This window comes from Leucopleurus acutus (assembly GCF_964270905.1).
Source record: "Leucopleurus acutus genome assembly, chromosome: 19".
In the NCBI taxonomy this organism is placed as follows: domain Eukaryota; kingdom Metazoa; phylum Chordata; class Mammalia; order Artiodactyla; family Delphinidae; genus Leucopleurus; species Leucopleurus acutus.
The window spans coordinates 60,314,668-60,339,216 of record NC_139161.1 but is presented as its reverse complement, the minus strand read 5'-3'; the positions used below and the strand labels follow the sequence as shown (position 1 = coordinate 60,339,216).

Genomic DNA, 24,549 nt, shown 5'->3' with positions numbered 1-24,549 from the left:
GACAACAGCAAGAGGGGGTTAACTTGCGACAGAGACCACGGAGCCTGCAAAGCCTAAAATACAAGCTCACCAACCCCGACATAGAGGTTCTAGGCATAATAAAAGCTGAAAGTTTCGGAGCAGTTACTGTTTCAGATACCAAACTAGACACGTCACGTGTATTAATATATTTTGTCCTCACACAATAACCTATGAGTAGACACTGTTTGTGGCAGCCAGTCTCAGGGGGGCCCCCAGTGAAGCTCACGGAAACGGGACTGAGGCCCTGGGGCAGTGCCCGGGGCTGGGGCAGCTGTGCTGACTCATAGAAGGCGGAGGGACTTTGAGACCCTGCTGGCTTCTGCCTCCCCCTCCTGGAGCACTTTGGGGATCCCTGAGCTGTGGGGAGAGCCTGGGCACCGTCTCACTGGGCTCACACTAGACCCCCAGGCCAGGCCAGCAGGACGGAGCCGGGGCCCAGTCAGCCCCCACAACCGAGAGAGGCAATAAAGCAGCAGCCGGTGGCGCTGGGTCGGTGGGTGGTTTCGTGCAGCCATGTGACCTCCTGGGCCGTCCTGGGCTGGCGACCTCGTGGGCTGTCCCTCCCACTCTCCCTGAACCAGTGGGCCGCGCCCCCGCCCCTACAGTAACTCCCTCGAGGAGTTTTTCCAGATGCCAATTAAATCCGAATATCTGGGCATGGGGGCCCAGAGTAGGTATTTTTTAAATCGCTCAAGACTGGAGAACCACAGCTCCATCACTGTTTCCAAAACTCGCCTAAAGGTCAGGCAGGCCTGGCAACCCATGGCTTCCAGAGCGCCGACAGGCCCTGGTTCGGCATTTCCAGGGAAGGCCCCGTGAGCTGGAGAAGCAACACATCCCCCAGGTGAATCTTATTACCAAGTTAAGAAGCAGAGGGGGAGAGGAGGGCCAGCCCCCAGATGGGAGGACTGTCCGGGAGTTTCCTGTTCTGTGAAACACAGGCTCACCAAATCCCCAGCTGTGCCCTCTTGGGTGGTCCCAACAGAAGTAAGTGCTTATGTGGGCCAGAGTCAGGCCAAAGGGTGCCCCTTCGAGCCTCACTCACCACGGCCCAGACTGGGGACATTCGCGGGGCCGCCCAGCCAGTGGACTCTGAGGCAGCGGTGAGAAATCATGGGGCACTGACACACATGACGGCACAGGGTGCACAGACCCACGGGTGAGTGAGAAAGCCAGACACAGAGTGCACATTCCACTCACACGCGGTTCAAGGGCCGAGTAGACTGATCCACGGTGACCGAGATGAGAGCAGTTACCTCTGTGAGTGTGTCCACACGGGGGTTCCACAGCTGGGTCTAAGAGCGGATACGCACACGTGTGCACACACAAGTCCCGCTCCTTACAGGATGCTGTCAGGTGTGCAGAGCACGACTTGCCTGCATTTGGGGCCCAGGTGAGAGAGCTTTGCTTGCTTGCCTGTTTATTGCCTATTTGAGCTCTGCGTTATCCACAGAGATGTCTGCAGTGAACAGATCATAAGTGTACAGCCCGATGAATGTTTCTTTGTTCATGTGCAGTATTTGACCTTGTCCCAAGTGCTGTTCTAGGATCCCGGAAACGGAAACCAAGGCTGGAAGACACCCTGTTCGCATGGGTTTTATACTCTGGTGGGGGAGAGACAACAATATGAGACAGAACGGTCAGTTTTCGTTGGTTCACACTTTGTGAGTGCCTACCACATGCCAGGCGGTGAAGCAGGCGCGGAAATGCAGCCGGAACCACGACCCAGCCCTGCTCGGACAGTGCCACAGTCTGGTCATGTCTGGAGAGCCCCACTTGGAAGGGTTAAGTACACCCGTCCGTCCTGAATATTTCCCGAAGTCTCCCACTGACTCTGTCCTAATTCAAGCCTCTACCTTCGCTGCTCTGTGGCCTGTCAGAGTAGTTTCCTAATCAGTCATGTTTCTGGTCTCCACCTCTGCTTCATTCTCCAGGCCAATAGCCCTTCTTAAGTGTTCAATCTAAAGATTTCACTTAATGGTTCCCTACTGCCCAGGCAGCTCTGGGGTCAGTCTGTGTGGGCTTGAATCCTCACTTGGAGAGTGCGTGTTGGGACCACAGGCAAGTTCTTTAAACGCCCTGAGCCTCATGTGTGTTTTCTGTAAGATGGAGACAAAACAACAATAATAATAAACACCAACATCGCCCATCTCCCTGAAGACGGTGAGCTTTAATCTACCGTAATAGGTATTCGTTCAGCGAGGGCTAAACCTGTGCGAGCACCATCTGTTTACTGTTCCCCCTCACTCTCACCTCTCTGTGCTACTTCTGTCTGGAGTGACTTCCCTTTGCCTTCTCCTGGCTGGTTCTTATTCAGCTCAGGTCTCAGCCTGGCACTGCCTCCACCAAGGAGCCCTCCCTGAAGCCACAGACAGAGCTGGGTGCCCTTGACTGGACCCTCACAACACCCCGGATTGAATTTGTCCGTCTGCCCTCTGTTCTTATTTGTCTCCGCTTGCTCAAGTGTGAGCTCCTCCCAGGCAGGCCCGAATCAAATGCCTCTTTATTTCCCCAGCTGCAGACCCTTGCCATTCAAGGCAGGCATTGGATGTGTCCGCTGACTTGAGCGGAACCTGCCAAGCATCTTCTTTTTTCTTTTTATTGTTTATTTATTTGGCCACCCCATGTGGCATGCGGGATCTTAGTTCCCCAACTAGGGATCGCACCCACGGCCCCTGCAGTGGAAGCACGGAGTCTTAACCACTGGACCTACAGGGAAGTTCCCCAAGGATTTTCTTAAGGGAAGGGGCCTTTGAGTTGGCCTTGAGGCATGGGTAGGACTTCAAAAAGTTATTTTAAAACAAGTTACACATGCACACAATATCAAATCCAAAGTAGGACTTTAAAAAGTTACTTTAAAACAAGTTATACATGCACACAATATCAAATCCAAAGAAACAAAAGGGCTCACAGTGAAAATTAAAAGTAGGTCACCTCTCACCACCCAGCTCCCTCCCCAGAGGCCACCATTGGTGTCAGTTTCTGAGTATTCTGTGCAATTGTCTGTCTTCCCCACCACACACACACTTTTTTATTTTGCAAAAATTTAAACCAACAGAAAAGTTGCAAGGATCGGACAATAAACACCTTTTGCTTGGATTCACCAATTAACATTTTGGCACATTATGCTAAATATTTGATAGGCATTATATCATGTAATGCTAACAATAAGCACACAATCATGCCAATTTTGTAGGTGAGGTAACTGAGGCAGCGGGTAGGTGAAGGCACTCAACCAAGGTCAAGAGCTGGCCTTCCCCCTTAGGTGACCACAGGAGTTTGATCCACCTTTCTTCAGCTCTCTTGGGAGGAAAGTATTTTCTTACACTGACTTGAAATTCACCTCCCCGGGCTGTTCACCGGATGCTCAATGGAAAAGTACACAGCCCTGGAAGCAGTTGCTGCTTCTCCTAAAACCTTCCATTCCCTTAGCAACAGCTGCTGTCGCTGCCACTAACACATGCTTCAGTGTCACCTCCTCTGTGAGGGCTGAGTTGGCTCACCCCCCGTTTGGAAACTCCCATGGTAGACTCCTGGCTGCCGGCAGGATGACCTTTACGCGCGCCCGAGCTTGGAACCCGAGGCGTGGGGTGCCCTGGCCCTCGGGAATCCCTCAGCCTCATCCGTCCTGCTCCTTCCTCTGCTACCTCCACCCCAGCCCCTCTCGACCTCTCACCTTCTGCTTGAATTTCCCCTCCTCTCTGAAGCCGCCCCTAATTTCCCCAAGGAGCCCCCCTCTCTTGGCTGCTGAGCCTTCTGCCTGCGCCCCCTTTACAGTCTTCTCCAAGTGGTCTTCTGGCCAGGAGGCTGGATAGTGGACGATTGGAGTGACAGTTGGCCCGCCTAGTAGACCCCGCACACGCACACATCGGAGCCTTATTTTCCTCAAGCACGTAGTGGGGACAGGAATGCCTGGCTCAGTACCTGGCACCGCGTCAGCCCTTACTAATCTTCTGCAATAGAACTGACAGCTCTTCCGGGCTGACATCTCTAAGTCACCCCCCGCCGCCCAAAACCCTACGTCCCTCTCCTTAACTTCTCTGCGCCTCAGTGTCCGCCCTCATAAGATGGGGATGGGGATGGGGAGGCTGTGAGCCTTCACTGAGCTCATGCATATCAAGTACTTGGAACAGTATGTAGCCTTGCTGACCGCCACGCGGGGCCGGCGCATAGTGGGTGCCAAACTAATCGTCTCCGCGTGGGCGCGGGACCGCGAGGTTGCAGTAACTGTTTGCAGAGCCAGCCCGCCGTCCCCGCCCCCGCCCCCGCCCCCGCCCCCGCCCCCGCCCCCGCCCCCGCCCCCGCCTCCGCCCCCGCCTCCGCCTGCAGGGCCCGCCCCACCTTCAGGCCCCGCCCCGCCTTCAGGCCCCGCCCCTCCCGCAGGCCGCGCCCCCCTCCCGCAGGCCCCGCCCACGCAGCTGTCAGGACCGGCGGCCGCGCGCCCGTCCACCAAGCCTGAACTCCCCACCACGCCCCGCCTTACTTCGCCTACACAAGTTACCTTGCGCCTGGCCGCCTTTTGTCCCACCCCCGGCTCCCATTGGCCAGGGGGTTTCTTTGTTAGCCAGGACGCGTCGCTGCCATTGACCCGCCGGGCCGCCGATCGCGCCGGGAAGCGGCCCCGCCCCGCGCACCGCCACGCCCCGCGCGCTGGCCTGTCGCTCCCTCGCGCGCGCCTGCCGCCCTGGAGTGCGCCCGGCGTTCCGCTCCCCTTCGCTGCGGCCGAGGGCGGTGCGGGCACCGAGCGCGGGGATCGGCGGGGCGGCGGCGGGAGTGGGAGTGGGCGCGCGAGGCCGCGTCCATGGGCCCGGGACCGGCGGGCGGCGGCGGCGGCGGCGGCGGCGCGGGCGGGCGGCGGGGGCCGCGCGCTCTGTGAGGCGCCGGCCTGCGTGCGCGGCTGGAGGCGGCGGCCGGGGATGCGGCGGTGCCCGGCCTGAGCCCGTTCCCGGCCATGTCGGCGGCCAAGGAGAACCCGTGCAGGAAATTCCAGGCCAACATCTTCAACAAGAGCAAGTGTCAGAACTGTTTCAAGCCCCGCGAGTCGCATCTGCTCAACGACGAGGACCTGACGCAGGTGAGCGGGCGGCACGGGCGGGGCGGACAAAGCGGCGCCCGCGGGACTGAGCGGCGCCCTCCGCTCGCCGCCCGGTGACTCATGCGTTTCGGCGTCTCGAGGCGCCCGGCCGAGCGCGGGAACAAAGCGCGGGGCCACACTCGGCCGCCCGGCTCCGCGCCCTCTCCCACCGGCGGCCACCGGGCGGGGGCGGCCTGGGTCCGGGTCTCGCTCTGGGCCGCGACCCGGGGCCGCCGGCGGGGGAGGGGCTCGCACGGCCTCCCCGCCCCCAGGGTCGCCGCTCCCGGCCGAGTCTCTGTCCCTCGTCCCTGGGGGGTTTCGCACGCTTTGGCGGCGGAAACCCGCCCACAGCGCGGCGCCGGGCCGTCCCGCGTGCCCCGGCGCGGGTCCTGGGCCCGGCCGGCCCTTCCGCAGCTGGGCTCTGCGGCCCCGCGCGGCCACTCCCGCTTTCCCGGCCGGCCCCGCCCCCCCCACCCCCGGCCTCTCCCCAGCCTCCGTCCCCCCCCCAAGCCTCCGTCCCCCCAGCCGCCACGAGCTTCCCTTGGTCCCTCTGCGCGAGGCCGGGAGCCCTTTCCCGTTCCAGCCCAGCTGACTTCGTCGTGGGCGCTCCTTCCACCGACACGCTGCTTTGGAGTGGACTGGCCTGGCCGTTTCTCTTGCTGCGAAGTGTTTACACGGCCGGCCGAGTGGGTGGCAGGGCAGGGGTGACGGCCTGGGACCGGCTGCCTTCCCCAGCGGCCAGAAAGAAACTTCTGGTACCCGAGACCCAGAGCTTCACCCCGCACCCAGGGCTGCGGAGTCAGAGCGTTAGGACGGCAGGGTCCGTGTCCTGGTGGTGTGCCGGGCTGTGGTGGGCTTCTGAGGGAGATGCTCTCCTCTCCACTGGACGCCTTGCCCTGGGAAGCAGTTCATGTGGCCATGAGGGTCCTGGACCAGGAGTCAGGGGACTGAACTTCTAGGCTTGGCTATCACTTGCAGCTGCGTGACCTTGAACAAGTCCCTTTGCCTCGTTATAGTTTATTTTCCTTCTCTGTAAATTGGGAGCAGGGATCCCTGGCTCTCCTGCCTCACTAGGCTGTTGTGAAAAGCAAGGCATGACATCGTATGAAACTTTTTCTTCTTGCAGTTTAAAAAAACAAATGAACAGGAATCACCTACAGAACAGTAAGCTTGGATTTAGGAAGTTTCTGGCTTGGCAAGGGTTATTCTGAGAGAGTTTTCTGGTTATTCCAGGCAGCTGCCTAAATTGGGTGTTTACACCTCATAGGGCTTGTTTTCCGATTCTTAAACTTAGATGAATTAGAGTGGAATCTGCATATTTGAATTGAATCTGTTTTTAAAATGCTGATTATTAATTGGATTTGGTGGGGAGGGGGATGTCACAAATTTAAAAGTACCTTAATCTTGCACTGTATTCACAGTTGAATTGTGGGTTTTGAAATAGGCCTGGGCCCTCCAGGGCACAAGTGGAATGGTCGTTTCTGAAATGAGTGGGGTTATTTGTGCTGGGAGAGACTAGGCCAGCCTTCTACCTCTTGGGATCTTTCAGGAAGAAACTGTTTTTGAAGAGAGACGAGGGAGACTCAGGGCTGTTGCCAGCAGCCTTAGCTGCTGCTCCCTGCATCCGGCCCTCCCCCAGCCTCTTACTCTCATCCTCATGGCTCCATTAGAAAACCTCAGCCAATCGGTTCCCATCAGTCTCCTTCAAGCCCCTGCTTCCTGTTGCCCCTCCCACCCTGAGCTTATTTTAGACCATCAAGGCTGGAAGATAGATCAGTGATCATTGATGCCACCTCCTCTTTAAGGCATTTATCCTTTAGTCCTTCTCCTATGCATTTCTCTGCATACATGCAGACTCAAGTACAGTTAAAAAACCTATTTAAACCTAAACTGTATGTGCGTTTTTGCTCTGAAATATATTTTGTTTTTTCTGCTTAATGATGTTTTATAGCCATTTTCATGGTAATACATATCAATATACCAAACTTGTTTTTTGCACATTGTACCATCAGGGATATTTTGCATATTGTACCATCAGGGATGTAACATAGTTTAACCATTCCCTTATTGGTGGACAGCAAGGTTACTTCCAGGTTTTGTCATTATAGACAGTGAATGCCTCAACGAACAGCTTTCTAACTGCTTTCAGGTGTGTGTGTGTGTGTGTGTGTGTGTGTGTGTGTGTGTGTGTGTGTGTGTGTGTGTGTGTGTGTGCGCGCGCGCGCGCACGCGCGAGAATGCATGTGCGTGCGCGCACGAATGCAAGTATTTCTCTGGGGGCAGATACCTAAAAATAGAATAGCTAGGTTGACATCAAGTGCATTAAATTTTTTTTTTCCTACAGATAATCACCAAATTGTCTTCCAAAAAAGGCTCCCCTTCGCCAGGATTGGGTATTATCCCCATTGCCAGGATTGGGTATTATCAAATTATTTAATTATTTAATAATTTCCCTAGTTACCAGTGAGATTAAGCCTCTTTTAGTAATATTTATTGAATATATTTTGTTCTTTCGTGGATTTTCATATTATTTGCTCATTTTTCTATCGGGTTAGGGCCCCCCCACCATTGATTTGTAGGAGCTTCTGTATATACCCTAGGTCAGTGGTCCACAAACTTTTCCTAAAGGTCAGATAGTAAATATTTCAGCCTTGTGGGCCATAAGATCTTAGTGGCTACTATGTAGCGTTGCCATTGTAGCACAAAAGCCGATGTGCGAAGTTGCTGTATACAAGACATACACTAAGGGGTATGGCTCTTCCCAGTGAAACTTCTATTTACAAAAATAGGTAGCTGGCAGGATCGGCCTGTGAGCCATGGTTTGCCGACTCCTGCTCTAGATGTTAATCTGACACCTGTCATACATTGTCTTTAATTGTATGGTCATTTCTCTTTCTCATGTGGTAGTTTTAAATATGACAGTTTAATTCCCATGTTTTTCTTTATAGTTTGTAGTTTTATTCTCATTCTTATGAAGGTGTTCTTTCCAATGTTATAAAATAGTCTCTGATGTTTTTCTTAGTTCTTTTATAGTTATTTTTATGCTTAGCTTTGCTTGTTCGTTTGGTTTTTGGCTGCACCGCATGGCTTGTGGGACCTTAGTTCCCTGACCAAGGATCGAACCCAGGCCCTTGGCAGTGAAAGCGTGGAGTCCTAACCACTGGACCTCCAGGGAATTTCCTATGCTTAGCTTTTTAATCCATTGGATTTGTGTTTTAGGAAGATAATTCTGGCTAAAGGCAGAAGTTCTAATAGATGCTCTTGAAGAAGTCCAATTAAATGTCAGTAAAGGTCTTCTCTAGGTCAGTGCTGGCCGGGAGGGAAAGGAGTCGTCAGACACCAGGGACAGGATATTGGCAGTTGATCGGAGTGGGGATTGAAGAAACCTGTGTGGATAAACGTACCCTTAACGGCAGTTGAGAATAGCAGATTTGGAGTAGATTTGAGGGAGCGGGGAGGAGTAAAAATAGTGTGGTAAATTTGACTTGGAGGAGGTGGAGGTCCAATTTGGTCCTTAGGTGGAATCACCCACTTAAGGCAGTAGGCGGTTAGAGCTGGAGGAGGGGTGGGGGCCAGGTGGGAATTCTGATGTCATGGGAGTGAATGGAGTCACTCAGGAGGCTGTGTAGAGTGAAATGAGAATAGAGGGAGCAGAGCAGCAGGTCTGGAACTAGGGTTCTTGGCTTCCAGGTCCTCGTCCCAGCCAGGGTTCCTGGTGGGTATTGACCTGACATGATGTCTCATTCTCTTGCTGACTCGTGCACTATTAGGAATCACTTTTTGTGGAAGGAGTCACCAAACTTCAGTTCTAGTCCCTGGTCTAGCATTGTTTTGTTGTGGGACCTTGGCTGGGTTGTTTCTCCCTCCTGGAGAATGAGCAGGTTGGTCTTGATCTTTCCCAGCTCTTAAGTCCTTCTTTGTCCCCCCTCAGCCCTCCTGGTCTAATTCTGCCCCTTGCTGTGTCCATACTCCGCTGCTGGGACTGCTGGGGCCTTGGTGTAGGAATCCCAGACATAGAGGTGGGTGGGCCAGGAGTTGGCCTCAGTGAATCATTTCATCAGTCATTTCAGTCAATCATTTCATCATTTCCCTTTGTTCCTGTGACTTTCTTAGAAGTTCCATGGTATGGAACTTCTTTATTTGACTTAACATTCATCTCAGAAACAATGGGAAGATTCCATGCCCACCCTTTTTAGAAGATTTGTGATTATTCACAGATTGGTAGATAGTTTGGCAAGGGGTGTGTCAGAAGTTCCAGACCTTACAAATGGCCAATAAGCACATGAAAAGATGGTCAGCATCATTAGTCATTAGGGAAATGCAAATTGAAACCATAATGAGGTACTACTTCACACCTACTAGGATGGCTTTAGTGGAAAAGGGGAAGTATTAAGTGTGGTGAAAATGTGGAGAAATTGGAGCCCTTGTGCATTGCTCGTGGGAATGTAAAATGGTACAGCCGCTGTGGAAGTCAGTTTGGCAGTTCATCAGAACAATTAGCGTATGACTCAGTGATTCCATTGCTAGCATATACCCAAAAGAATTGAAAACAGGTATTCAAACAAATAGTTTTATGCATATGTTTGTAAGAGCGCTATTCACAATATCTAAAAAGTAGCAACAACCCAAATATTGATCAGTGGATGAATAGATAAACAAATTGTGGTCTAATCCATACAATGGAATATCATTCAGTCATAAAAAGGAATGAAGTACTGAGACATGCTACAACATGATGGACCCTCAGAAACATGATATTAAGTGAAAAGAATCAGACTCAAAAGGTCACATACTGTATGATTCCACTTATACGAAATGTCTACAACAGGTAAATCTGTAAAAACAGAAAACAAGTTAGTGGTTGCCAAGGTTCTGGTAAGGGGGGAATGGGGAGTGCCTGCTGATGGGGTTGGGGTTCTGTTTTCGGGTAATGAAATGTTTTAGAATTAGATAGAGATGCTGTTTATATAACATGAGGAAATTACTAAATGCCACTGAATTATGCATTTTAAAGTGGTTAATTTTATGTGATGTGAATTTTATCTCAGTTAAAAAAATGTGCAAAAATCACACACACACACAAATTCCAAACCTGCCCCCTGCTCCTTGTGTCATTGGAGTGAATATCTGATTGTTTCTAGAGTCTAGACAAGGGATTGGCAAATTTTTTCTTAAAGGGCCAGATAGTATATATTTTAGGCTTTGCAGGCCCATAGGAAAAATCGAGGAATTTAAGTAGGTACTTATATAACTCTTTGAAAATGTAAAAACCATTCTTGGTTTTGAGACCTTAAAAAAATAGCCAATGGGCTAGATTTGGTCAATGGAACGAGCATACATAGCTTGCCAACCCCCTGGGTTAGACCAGCCCTGTCCAATAGAAGTGTAATGCGAGCAACATAGGTAATTTAAAATTGTCTAGTTGCCACATTTAAAAAGTAAAAAGAAACAGGTGAAATTAACGTTACGTTTTATTTAACGTATCCAAAATATTATCATTTCAACATGTAACGAAGCTGTTATATACACTTCTACCTTTACAGCACCTTTGGTCCGGACTAGCCACTTTCCCAGTGCTCGGTAGCCACGTGTGGCTGGCGCCTACAGTGGTGGATGGGCGGCTCTGGCTGCAGTGGCCTGGCCTGAGACCCTTGGGGGGAAGTCCAGGGTGGGAAGGCTGCGCTTGTGGGTTTTTCTCCTTGGCCTGCATTCGGATTCCTGGAATGTTGGCTCTCTCGTGCTGTTACTCCTGTTTGCATCCCCCTCTTGATGTCTTTTTGCCAACTTCAGGGGGTTCTTTCTTTGAATGTCACTTCTTTTTTGGTGACTCCGTTTACTGTGTTTTAGAGCTCTGGGGCTCTGATCCCTACTCCCTGCAGGGCAGAAGAGAGAAGGGTGTTTGCTGGTCAGGGCTTAGTGGACCTATGCTGTGGGGAGTGAATGAGAGCCCGGGGTGGGGGGGTGGGGACAGGCTTACATGTCCCTCCAGGCACATGGCAGGACGTGGTGACTGCATTCTGCACAACCCTTTGTATTTGCTGAGTGTTTTGCAGCTGTATCCTAGCTGCCTTTTTCCCTGTGTTCTAGCCTGCTACTTGACCTTTCTTTCTGAGTTCCTGTGCCCTTGCCACGCAGAAGGACTACAGTCGACGACCTGTGTTCTGTTCTTGGCACAGACGTGGCAGTGTGACCCAGAAAGATTACTTACATTCTCCCGGCCTCGGTCTCCCACCTGTAAAGTAGGTGCCCACGTTCTGTACACAGGGAGTGTCCACTAATGGGATGGATGGAGACTCCTGAACCCCCTTTGTGGTAATTAATATTCCAAGAAGCGTGCTGACGGTCTCTCCTGTGGGGAACAGATCTGCGCTCACCTGATCACTAGGACCCTGATGTTGTGTAGCTGAAATAAATTTGACTTGGAATATTTATCTTTAAATTGTTCCCAAGCTGCCAGCTAGACTTGAAGGAGAGGAGAGAGCATTGCAATCAGGGAAAAGAGACAAGAGGGAAGTAACGCCCTACTGCCCACATCCTCGTCCTGTGGGGGAGTGAGGCGCACAGAGAGGCGTGGTGAGCACTGGTGCCAATTTCGAAGCATTTAATCTGAGAAAACAGGCTTTTCGTTTATCCTTGGAAACTCACTCTCCAAGCATCACTTTCTCATCTGAAACGAAATGGTTGGACCAGGTCAGTGGTTTTCAAACTTTAAATTGCGGGGCCTTTTACTCAAAGGAATCTCGTGCAGAAATATTGTGTATGAAACAGAAAAAGTGACACTGTTCTGGGCGACACGGGGTCAGAGCTTGGCCTCTCAGCCATCTGTTTCCCACCCATGGGACCTCCAGTCATTTCTGAGGTCTGCGAGGGGCAGGTTTGAAAACTCTGCCCTAGATTTCGTGGTCCCTTCAGTTTGAGCAGCTGAGGGCTCTGTGAAATTGTCTGCAGCTCTTTCACAGCTGCCCTGGGATGGGACCCCTGAATGCCCATCCCCACGACTCCCATTATACTGTCACTTCCTTTGGGGGCGAGAGAGCCAGAGGATTGATTCGCTGCCATTTTGTTTCTGGAGCCTGGAACTAGAATCTTCCAAACCACTTGCTGGTTTTCTCAGTCAGGGTCATCCTAGTTCACATGAAACCACAGCCTGGTTCTTGCCTGGAGTCTGTAACCCTTCCAGCTCCTTCCTCTCCTCGCTCAGCTTGGTGTGTGCTGCGCTGGACGGTGTCCTGCCCAGTGCTTGGGGCAGCTCGCGGTGAGAGTGAGTGGACGGGCCTGTGGAGTCCTCCTGAGCCTGCTTCGCACTGGATCAGGTGTTGTGTGTACTGTGACTTCCTGCCACCGCCGGCGGCTGGAGAGGCGAGCAGGGCTGGTGGCAACTTGGCCACCTGTGGAGTATAGGGGACGTCGAGTTTCAGAGAGGTTGGGTGCCTGCCCTAGGTCACGGAGCTGCCTGCGGATGGGGCTGTGTGCCACATGGTTCACACACCAGCCTTCGTGCGGCCGGGAACCTGCCCTCCCTCCTCCTGGCAAGGCCGCTTTGACTTGTTAACGTGGTACTGTTTCAGTAGGAGGCTGGGGTATTGCAAGCTGAGTTAGAGCTGTTTAATGGAGCTCTAATTCCTTCCCCCGGGAGGAGGGGCCTGAGGGGCTGGGGGATCCCCCCACCCTTGAGCAGGTGAAGGATTGTCCCCATTAGCAGGTGGAGCCACTGAGACCCAGGGAGGTGCAGCCTAGGTCACAGGAAGGCCAGTGTGGATTTTTTCAAAGTTTTTCTTGGCCCTCCCTGTGTCTGCTAACATGCATTAACCTTTGCTTTCAGAAACAGGGCCTTACCCTGACTTGGATTCCTTGGTTGCTGGGGGCGCATGGGGCAGGCAGAGCATTTTACAGGTCCTCCTGCAGGTCCTAACATCTCAGCCTTGGGGTGTCTCATGTCCCCTGGACAGGCTGCTGGCCTGTTGCAGTGACCACACCTTTGGTGCAGCCCTGAACAGGAAGCACTGTTTTCCCCTGAGGGATTCAGAATCAGGAAGTAGTTGTGTCCTTGATCCCTAGGTCCTAAAACACTGGTTGGAACAGGCAGACCGGGGAGACTCCATGTGCACCTGCGGTCCCGTCTCTCCCCTCCTAGTATCCTGGCCCACAGCTAAAGGGGCTGGGCGGGGGAGCAGTTGCTGGGAGTCCCAGCTGAACCAGAGAAAGAGTCCAGGTCTCCCGGGTGCCGCACTCAGAGCCTGTCTACCTGGGGCTGGCGGGTCTTCCGCTTAGGGACCGCTCTGACCTAGAAATCTGACACAGTTACACGTGCTCAGGTAAGGGAATGGGAGGGTTGAGGGAGGGGGCTTTCAGCTCAGATTTGGGTCTTATGCTGCTTGAGCAACTTACTCAGAATTTAAGAGTCTGCATCCCTCCTCTGAAAACGGGGGCTGCAACAAGATTCATGTCTGTGGGCGCCTGTGGGGATGGTGGAAGATGCAGGAAATAGCAAGAGTGCCAAATCTGTGAATGCTTGGGTGTGTAGTGGGCGCTCAGTATACGGGGTTCGTTTCATCAGCACTGACCCAGAGAGGGGAGCCGCCTCTGTGGCGAGGTGCTAGCACGTGGGATGGCTGGCCCTCAGACTCTCTTTCTGTCCGCCCTGTGCGCACAGGGCAGGGGCCCAGGCCGCCTACTCTCCTGCGAGCTGCTTGGCATCACCGTAGCAGCTTCCCCACTTCAGCCCCGAGGGATTGGAAGGGCCTTGTGGGTTTCCTTATGTGGGTTTGATTTTCAGAACATGTTTAAGTGTAAAGAGTGAACTGATTTTAAGAATTTTTAGAGTATAAGAAGCGAAGAGTCGGGACTTCCCTGGCGGTCCAGTGGTTAAGACTCTGCACTTCCATTGCAGGGGGCATGGGTTCGATCCCTAGTCAGGGAACTAAGATCCCATAGGCCGTGCAGCGTGGCCCCCCTCCAAAAAAAGCGAAGAGGCCAGGTACCATCAGGCTGAGACTTACCATTAGAGGGTGTGGGCTGCTCCAGAGGCCAGCAGCCAGCGTGACAGCCACCCCGAGCACCTGCCAAGCCCAGAGAAGTGCACAGTGCACGTCCCGTGAATGGCAGTGGCACATCCCGATTTCAGAAGTCACTGTGCATGGAAGTGTCTGAGTGGCCGTCAGCAAGGTGGGAGAGGGCTAAGAGAAGCTGCTTATCCTGCTGGTGTCCCTGGGAGCAGTTGTCTGGGAATCCAAGTTTTCTTGCCCGTGGGCCTGGGGGAAATGGGCAGAGGCGGGTAGAGAGCAGCCTGGGCCCAGTCCTGAATCACTGGGCAGTGAGCAGGAGGTCTGGCCAGGCCCTTTGGTCGCCAGCATTGATTAACTCACTTCAGCTGGCAGGTGGGTTCTCCAGCTTCCTCCCCTGCTTTCCCACATCCTTTACAGATCACACACTCTTCCAGGGGGTGGAGCGTTCCGTGGGGTCTAAACAAGCAGATGTGGCTCCTTGCGAGAGCCTGTGAGCAAGCTCTTCTAACAGGCAGATGCCATCTTGGCACACAGCCCGTTGACTCTCATCCCTACGTCTGTCTCCCTTCCCTCCTAGAAACCCTGTGAGCTTAAAGGATCTTCCTGGGAACTGGGCCAGCGAGCTGGCCATGCAGCCTTGTCTGGCGTGGCTTTCTATACTTAAATCGAAGGAGCAGTTGACGTGCTCTGAGATTAGTTATTGTGGCAGTGGTCAGTGGTGGCATTCATAGCTAACAATAACTGCTGTGTGCCAGGCCACTGTTAACTCATTTATATTCATAACAGCCTTATGAAGTAGAGAGATAAGAAAACTGAGATGGAAAGAGGTCCTAGAACTTGCCCGGGGGTGACACAGCAAGTGGCAGAGGTGGGACGCAAACCCGGATAGTCTGACTTGGCCTCCTCCCACTGTTCCCCTTGTGGACCTGGGTGGGCTCAAGTAGGCTTTCTGGACCTTAGATCTCTAGCTGTGTGTGTCCCTTGGCCCCTCGTGTCCAGCAGCCAGGGGCTGCCCTGCCAGGGGTATATGTGCTGGGAAGGGTGGGGCTGGAGGATGAGGCTGGGGCTGAGCTTGTTAAATTTCCTGTCTCTTTTTTTTTTCCTTCCATTGGACTTTCCTGTCCTACCTGTTACTTTATAGGAAGCACAGCTTTTTGAGGGACAGGGTGTGATATTTTTCCTGCAAAGCCGTTGCCTCAGAAATTTGTCCCCACGCATTCTCTAGCAGTCCTCCCTTTGCCACAAGTGGCGTCCTGTTCCAGAAATCCCACGGCCATCGGCTCCTTGTCAAGCCCAAACAGGGAAGGGGCTTTCTAAAGTGTCCCTTTCCCCTCTTCCTGCCGCTGCTGCTGTCCAGGGAGGAGCCCTGGGCATGGGCTGGGCTTGCAGGGCATGTGTGTGGGCAGAGGGGTGAGTGGGCAGCTGAGCTGGGGCGTGGGAGGGAGGATGGCCAGCAGGCCGGCGGCCTCGTGCCCTCCCGTCTCTAGGCCTGAGATCTAGTGAGGTCTGCGTGTGAGTTTTTGTTTGTTCTTGGTTTTTTGAGGTAAAATTCATGGAACGTAAAATTAATCACTTTAAAGCATACAGTTCAGGACTTCCCTGGTGGCGCAGTGGTTAAGAATCCGCCTGCCAATGCAGGGGACACAGGTTTGAGCCCTGGTCCGGGAAGATCCCACATGCTGTGGAGCAACTAACCCCATGCACCACAACTGCTGAGCCCGTGCGCCACAACTACTGAAGCCCGCGTGCCTAGAGCCCGTGCTCCACAACAAGAGAAGCCACCACAGTGAGAAACCTGCACACCACAAGAGTAGTCCCGCTTGCTGCAACAAGAGAAAGCTGGCGTGCAGCAACAAAGACCCAACGCAACCAAAAATAAATAAATAAATAAAGTGTACTGTTCAGTTGCGTTTAGCACATTCACAATATGCTAAATTCACCAGCAGTCTGTAATTTAAAACATTTCATCACCCCAAAAGAACACGCCATTACTATTGAAGAGTTAGGCTCCACTCCTTACCCCCATCCTCAGCAACCACCAATCTGCTTTTCTTCCCTATGGATTTACCTCTTTTGGAAATTTCACCAAAATGGAATCGTAGAAATTGTGACCCCTTTTGTCTGGCTTTTTGCACCGAGCATGTTTTCAGGGTTCATGTGGTAGCATGAACCTGTGTTCACTGCTTGTTTCTGGCCGAGTATTGCATTATGTGGCATAGCGCATCTTGTTTATCTCTTTGTCTGTAGATGGACCCTTGGGCTGTCCTGCCTTCTGGCTGTTGTGACTAGTGCTGCTGTGAACACCCACATGCACACTTCTGTCTAACCCTCCTTTCAGCTCTTGTAGGTGGAGACCAGGGGAGGAATTGTTGGGTCCCGTGGAATTCTGTTGTGAGCCGCGTTGGGAAGCGGCACATTAAGCCAGACCTCAGCACTGCGGACTGTGGGGTGGGCGGGCAGATACGGCGCTGGGCGGGTGGAGGAGCCTGGGATGGGGACCTGGGGTCTGTGGCAGAGGCGCTGAGCCCGTGTACAGGGCTGGCCGAGCCACCTGGAGCTCTGCTCCCTCCTGAGTATCAGCCTAGCTGCCGAGAAGGAGCTAAGCTGGGCCTTCAGAGTTGTGGGGAAGGGGGCCGAGGGGGTGTGGGAGCTGAAGGCCAGGCCGTGTAGGGAGACACCGGTGCACCCCAGGGTGGTGAGGTGCGGAGGAGCTGCTGAGAGCCAGTCTCCGACCGGATCTGGCCTGTTTACTACTTTTTATTTTTACTTTTAGTTTTTGCGTTACGCGGGCCTCTCACTGTTGTGGCCTCTCCCGCTGCAGAGCACAGGCTCCGGACGCGCAGGCCCAGCGGCCATGGCTCACGGGCCCGGTCACTCCGCGGCATGTGGGATCTTCCCAGACCAGGGCACGAACCCGCATCCCCTGCATCAGCAGGCGGACTCTCAACCACTGCGCCACCAGGGAAGCCCCTGTTTACTACTCTTATTACCAGTTTTCAAACTTTATTTCTTTAGCCATGGAGCATGGAGCCCCTTGAAATGGAACGCGGAACTTGCCCATGTGAAGTCCCCGGAGGGGGGAAGGGATGGTTCCCCAGCCGCCTGCCCTACCTCATGGTCTGCAGTGGCCCTGAAGCACTGTTTGAAAACCACTGATTGACTCTAACCCTTGCATTAAAATTTGTTAATAGAATGAAATATTTGATATATACGGAAGAACTTCAGTGGCGTGTGTGTACAGCATAGGTGCAGCCTTCCTGCTGAATGTTCGAGGTGCTGGTGTTTCTGCTGTGTCAGCCTCCCAGATGCTGGGATCCAGGGGAGGGGACCACAAGTAGGTGTTGCCCCGTTGTTGGGCCCAGCCCCCTCTGCAGACTTCCTCTCCATGCAGAGGCTCGCCTCGAGAGGAAGGTCTCCCTGCCCAGATGTGTGCAGGAGTCTTCCAGTTCCAGATGGACCTTAAGGCAGCTGCTGGGAGCAAGTCTGGTATGAGATGCGACCCGTTAAGATAGTGCTGTTGAGGAGAAAGGACTCTGTGTGGAGACCTGGAGACAGACCTGAAGGCTTGTGTGTTTGGGCTGACAGAGCCAGCGTGTGAGCAGGGCCCCCGAGAACCAGGAGGGCTGATCTGAGGAGGGGCTGGGCTGGGGGTGGGGTGGCTGGCTAGGTCAGTGGTTCCCAGAGTTGTTGTTTTTGGGCCCCTTTATGCTTTTGATTACTGAGGTCTTCAAAGGGCTTTTGTTTATGTCGGTTACATCCAGTGGTATTTAACTGTATGAGAAATTAAAACGAGACATTTAAAAAATTTTATTAATTCATTAAAAAATAAAATAAACTTGTTACATGTTCACATAAATAACAGGTATATTCTGAAAAATAACTTTTCCAAAACAAAAAAAGTTTTGTTTAGAAGAGTCGCATCATTTTACTTTTGCTGATCTCTGTACCATCTATCTTAATGGAAGACAGTTGGATTCTCGTATCTTTTGCACATGATCTGTTGTGATATCCTGTCGTGTAGCCTCTGGAAAAGCCTATATGCTAGTGAAAGAATGAGTGCAAAAAGGGCAAATGATGACTTAGTATTTTTGTAAAAATAGTTTTGGCTCATGGACCCCTTAAAAGGGTCTCAGGGCGCCCTTAAAAGGGCCATCCCTTTGAGGACCACTGGTCTGGCTCAAGCTGGGCCATTTGCTTGAAGGCCCCGAATGCCCCATGGGAGCGGCAGTGAGGACGTCTGTCAGGACGGGCAGAGCCCCAGGCGGTGCTCAGAGTGCTGGGGTGGGTAGAGGATGGAGCGGGAGGCATAAGCAGCCACCCTTGCCTCCTGCTGCCAAGGGCTGTCCGTGGAATAAATAAAGTGTGGGTAAGGCACACGGCATGTGGTGGGGACTCGACGTGACACACAGGGAATGTTTATTCTGAGGCTTGGCGAAGTTGTTTTGCTGTCACATCTCCCCACTAGGCTCTGCAGCTCTCAGGAGGGAGGGGTGGAGATGACCGGAGGTTTTAGGATGGAGCCTGCAGTGCTGGGGCTGGTGCCACCGTGATGTGTGGCGTGAGAGGTGGCTGAGGACTGCGGAGCAGGGCAGGCAGTCCTCCTCGGGCTCTGCCGCTGGTTTGCTCGGCAGCCAGAAGGCAGGGTGACCTCACTCTTTTCCCCTAGTGCTGCTTGACACATTCCGAGACCCTGGAGGCACAGCGTTGGGGCTTGGGTGGGAAGTCAGGGTGGAGAGGGAGATTAGGATTCCTCGCTCTTGGAGTGACGGTCAGTCGAGTCCTGCGCCCTTGAAGCATGTTGGCGGGAAGGGGATTCATGAGAGTCTCGGAGGCCCCCAGAGGTCTCAGGTGACACAATAGGGATTTTTAAATTCTATTTTGGGGGAAGAAGCTTGGATCAACCCTCAGGATTTTCCTTGGAGGAGGAAAATTACCTCTTCTCTTTGGGGTTAAAGTGCTCCTTAGCCGGGTCCTGCCCCTTGGATATTTGGTAGCTGGCAGGAATTTAGTTGTCTTTCTTTAAAAAAAATTTTTGGCTGCACCTCACGACATGTGGGATCTTAGTTCCCCAACCAGGGATTGAACCCGCACCCCCTGCAGTGGAAGCACTGGAAGCGTGGAGTCTTAACCACTGGACACTCAGGGAAGTCCCGGAATTTCAGCATCTTTAATGTTAGATGAGAAGATATCCCCATAGACTTAGACCGTTTAGTTATACCACAGTTTCTGCTGTGACTATAGCGTATGGCCTCTGTTAAAGAAAATATTTCTGTGCCCCTCCCTTCTTGTGCACTGGTTGCCCCGCCCTGTCCAGCCCGTGTGTGGCCGGGCACGTGGAGGCTTCCAGCTTGAGCTTGATCTGAGCACTTGGGGCTGCTGCCCCCCAGTCTGCTTTCAGGGAGCCTCTCAGGACTCCCTTGCAGCACCCCATTCAACCCTTTTCCCTTTGCAGCTTTTGAAGAGCTGATTGTTCAGACTTCACATGACATGTGGTGTTTACCTCTTTGGTCTCTCCTAAAGGAGTTTTAACAACAGTCACCAAACTTGGATATGAATGTTCACAGCCTCCAAAAGGGGGAAACAGCCCCACTGTCATCAATAAACAGATGTGGTCCATCCACACAATGGAATATTACTTGGCCATGAAAAGGAGTGTGGTACAACCAACAACTACAGCATGGATGACCCTCGAAAACATCCGCTCAGTGGGAGAAGCCAGACACAAAAGACCATGTGTTATCTGATTCCATTCATGTGAAGCGTCCAGACTAGGCAAATCTGTAGAGACATAAAGCAGATTAGTGGTTGCTGGGGACTGGAGCGGGGAGTGTGTGGGGAATGATAGCTAAAGTATACAGGGCTTCTTTTGGGGATAGATTTGATTATGGTGGTGGATGCACTACAAACCATTGACTTGTACACTTTTAAATGGGTGAGTTGTATGGTATGTGAATTATATCTCAAAAAAGTAAGTTATTACAAAAATACACCAAAACAGTTATTACCCGCACCCCCCCCCCCCGTTTTTGGTTTGTGCTTATAATTCATATTTTTTTAAAAAAATTTATTTATTTTTGGTTGCGTTGGGTTTTCGTTGCCTGTGGGCTTTCTCTAGTTGTGGTGAGCAGGGGCTACTCTTTGTTGCAGTGCGCAGGCTTCTCATTGCAGCAGCTTCTCTTGCTGTGGAGCACGGGCTCTAGGTGCGCGGGCTCAGTAGGTGTGGCTTGCAGGCTCTAGAGTGCAGGCTCAGTAGTTGTGGCGTACGGGCTTCGTTGCTCCGTGGCATATGGGATCTTCCCGGACCAGGGCTTGAACCCGTGTCCCCTGCATTGGCAGGTGGATTTTTCTTTCTTTTAATATTTTATTTATTTATTTGGTTGCTCCGGGTCTTAGCTGCAGCAGGCAGGCTCCTTAGTTGTGGCATGCAAACTCTTAGTTGCAGCATGCACGTGGGATCTAGTTCCCTGACCAGGGATCAAACCCTGGGCCCCCTGCACTGGGAGTGTGGAGTCTTATACACTGCGCCACCAGGGAAGTCCCGGCAGGTGGATTCTTAACCACTGCACCACCAGGGAAGTCCCTGTAATTCACATTTTGCCAAACCTTTATTTGACATCTTTGTTTCCTGTCTTTTTGTCATTTTTGGTTTGACATCTGCTACCCATGAGTAGCTAACACCTCAGATTCTACCTCCATCCTGCGCTCTGTCCTGGTTACCCCAGGCCCCCAGGAGCATGCTGGACGGGCATGGTGTTGGCCTCGCCCTCTCACACCCACGTGTGCGTGTCTGCACGCACAGCTTGGGGCTCAGCCGTGGTCAAGTGCGTGGCAGCTGCATGGCAGCAGCGTGGACGTGTTCTGTGCTGAAAGCAACTGGCCATCAGATAACTTTATTTGGAGTTCGGTTCATTGTTTCACCAAGTATTTATTGTCTTTGTCTCCACCCAGTGCTACTTCTGATTTGGCTGAAGGGTGGGACTTTATCTCGAGGTTTAGAGCTCTGGAGGAGGGGGCCCCCAAAGACACTGGGCCTTATGGTATTTTGGGGGTGTGCCCTCTCCCCTTGGAACCCCGCGCCATAACATGCTGCCGGGTGGGCGGCATGAGGCAGTGTGTGAGGCTTGGCGGCCTCTGGAGGGAAGTGTGGGCCTCTGCACATGCCAGCCGGCCTCCCTGTCGCATGTCCCCTGACCTCCATTTCTGAGGTTGCCTTTGCTCGCTCCTCACGGAGGTCTCTCCCAGATCCCTCCTCTGTGCTCCCTGGTGCTGAGTTCCTTACCCTTAGCTCCAGTTTTTGTGTCTTTGTCTTGTTGTGGGTATTCTCAGTGGCTTTGTTGTCTTGGCATCCTGACATTTGACAGCAAAGATGGGTAAACTGCATTTCTTGTAAGTTTCTTTTTTCTGGGCCACATGTCCTTGTGTAATTAGTAGGCTCCCTACTCATTCCCCAAAGTATCCCAGTTTGGATGATAAATGTACAGGGTTACTCTACATTTGAGGCTCTACTTTCTCTGGGTGGAGGTGGGAGCCTGTGCTCACACTTACGTCTTTCATCCACAGGTAGGAAAGACTCCTCCTTCTGGAGAAGAGCCCCGTGGTCTCTGTCCACTCCCCAAATGCCTTCACAGCCCGTAGTGCCTGGCCGAGCTGGGTGGGCGGCTTCATGAAGGGTGGTTTGTGGAGGTTCATCCTCTAGTGAACTCCTTACGGGGACCATGCATTGGCACTACACACAGGCCCCAGGCCTCAGCTGCAGGGATGTCTAGGGGAGGCCCTGAGTGAGGTGCTGGTCAGGACTAGACCCCCAAGGAGAGTCACCCACTTGGGAACGTGCATCCTGCTGGGATGGTACCAGCCTTTACTTTTGGGAGTGGCTCACTGATGGGCGGTGTCGAGAGGTTAAAGGCAAGATATGGGGCCAGGTGGCCTTGACTCACACCTGCTTAGACACTGTGGTTTCCTTGTATGTGAAATGGAAGAGTGGCACAGGGTACATGATGTGAAGTGCCTGGAGCAGTGACTCGCCTCGTAAGCCGTGAGCGTTGGCTGTGGTGACAGTGGGGACAGCTGTGACTAACAGAGCAAACCGATGGGCATTTCAAGCAGACTTCCCACGTGCTCACTCAGAGGGAACGTGTTTCTTCAGGGCCACATACCTGATGCTTTCCTTTCTCGGAAGCTGGGCTTCGCCCTAGGCCCTGATGGCATTGAGTTGCATACGGTGGCTGCCCCACGATCGTGCGTATCTTCGCAGCAGCTGACGGTCCTCTCCTGACTTTCAGAGGCAGATGACAGGCCCTGGGCGCTCGTGCCGGCAGGTGGTGCCCATGTGGAGGAATGTAGTTTGGGTCTAGAACTGAATGTCTGTAAAGCAATAGGACAGTATTCTCCAGGGCTTGATTGAGACACCTTGGACGAGGCTTAGAGACGAGTTCCAACACAGTTTGGTCCACGTGGCATTGGGAGGAGAAGCCTGGTGTGGCCTCTTGAGGGATCTGCAGTGATGGCTGAAGCTGGTTGGCCCTGACGGGTTTGTTCTAAAAGAGAAGCCCCACGTTCCTGGGGTCTTGGTCCTACTGGCCTGTAGAGGTGTGTGCTAACCCAGGTGTGGGTCAGGCAGGTGGGCACAAGCTCCGCTGACAGGCCTCCCTCTGCGGTGTGCTTGGATGAAGTGGTCTTTGGGTGGCCAGGACACAGCGAGGTTTTGGCGGGGGCAAGGCCTCAGACTGACTTGGACATTTGCTCACATTTCCTTTTACTGACTTAACATCTACACATCCCAGAAGAGACAGGCAACCTTGGAATCTCCCATGATTTACAAGCTTGTAAAGATGGCCAGACGGCTGCTACCCAGGCATTGTTTCTCCTTTTGGAATTGAAATGCAGAAAATATTATACATCCTGTTTGCTATGAGTGTGGAAGCGTTTCCACAGAAACTCTTTTGTGGAAAAGAAGGTCAAGGAACCAACCTCAAAACCACAGAAGGTATATTAGCTGCAATTTACACACCTTCTGCCCATAGATCTTTCGGTGAATCTTCTACCAAAGGGCCATTTGCCCTCACCTCATGCTTGAGTGCAGCTCCTCAACCCCCCACATCGGGCCCACAGAAATCTTTGCCCCAGGAATCTCCCCGAAGCTGGGATACTGGCCCCCATAGGTATGGATCCTTCTTCAAGGCTGCTTGGAGATTGTTCTTCTTGAAGAACTTTCATGGGGATGGTCATTGTGCTTGGAGGTTATATGTTCAGGCTTGTGTGCGGGAGCCTGTGTGGGGTTTGCATGCTTTGCCCCTCCCCTCAGAGTCAGGAGTCCTGGGGTCCATCTGGACTGGCCTTGAATACTCTACAGTCTTACCCCTCACACTTGGGGTTCATTCCCCTGAGCACTGCTGGCCTCTACACACCAGCTGTGTGCATGGGCCTGAGTAGATGCTGGGATTTATGTCCCTGACTCTCAGGCATTGATTGTTTAGTGACTCAGTGTGTGTTTGTGTCTGATGTCATTTAAAAATTTTTTAATGGCAAGGATATATATATTTTCCTTTTATTGTAGATGTTGAAACTGAGATTCACAGCCGTAGCGTCTTGTTCTGGGCTACACAATGATGAAGTCAAGGAACCAGGACTTGAACTTGGGCCTCCTGGCTCCCAGGCCGGGGTCTTTACACTGACTACCCAGAACTGTTAGGTCATGTTGGTGGAGAGTGCAGTACAGGGGTTCCCTAACCTCATCTTCTGCTGGGAATGATCAAGGCTGTATCAGAAGGCGTGCTTGCATGGGCAGTCAAACATCTTCCCTTCCTTTTAAAAAATAATATCTAGGGGCTTCCCTGGTGGTGCAGCGGTTAAGAATCTTCCTGCCAATGCAGGAGACATGGGTTTGAGCCCTGGTCCGGGTAGATCCCACATGCTGCTGAGCAACTGAGCCCGTGCACCACAACTATTGAGCCTGTGCTCTAGAGCCCGCGAGCCACAACTTACTGAAGCCCGCGCACCCTAGAGCCGGTGCTCTGCAACAAGAGACGCTACCACTGTGAGAAGACCGTGCACTGCAACAAAGAGTAGCCCCCGCTCGCTGCAACTAGAGAAAGCCTGCGCACAGCAACGAAGACCCAACGCAGCCAAAAATAACTAAAATAAATAAATTAATTAATTAAAACAAAAAATCTGGTAAGTGCTATATAGTAGCATTAGTTTACAAAAAATGATGTTAAGTAAACAAACAAAAACCCCCAAGAGTTGTTCATGATCCCAACAGTGAACACAATAGCTGTTTTCTTGTTGACTCCCAATCTTACTCAGTCCTGCTGTATTTTTAAATCATAGGCCACATTTTCACATCCTGCCTTGGTTCCCTGAAGGAGACATCCCTGGTCCCCTTCACTAGACTGAATGCCCCTTGGGGACTATATGTGTTTCATGTTTTTATCTCTGATACCTTGAGTG

General features: G+C 52.4%; 1 protein-coding gene across 3 annotated transcripts in view; it reads left to right on the top strand.

Moving 5' to 3' along the window:
- Positions 1–4,850: 4,850 nt before the first annotated feature.
- Positions 4,851–24,549, top strand: part of MPRIP (myosin phosphatase Rho interacting protein) — a 129,844-nt gene continuing 110,145 nt past the window's right edge. For all 3 annotated transcript variants that reach the window (XM_082861039.1, XM_082861040.1, XM_082861038.1), the window contains exon 1: positions 4,851–5,095. In XM_082861039.1, the coding sequence (XP_082717165.1) occupies positions 4,973–5,095 (123 nt within the window). In that variant the 5' untranslated portion in view covers positions 4,851–4,972. The remainder of the gene's footprint in view (positions 5,096–24,549) is intronic.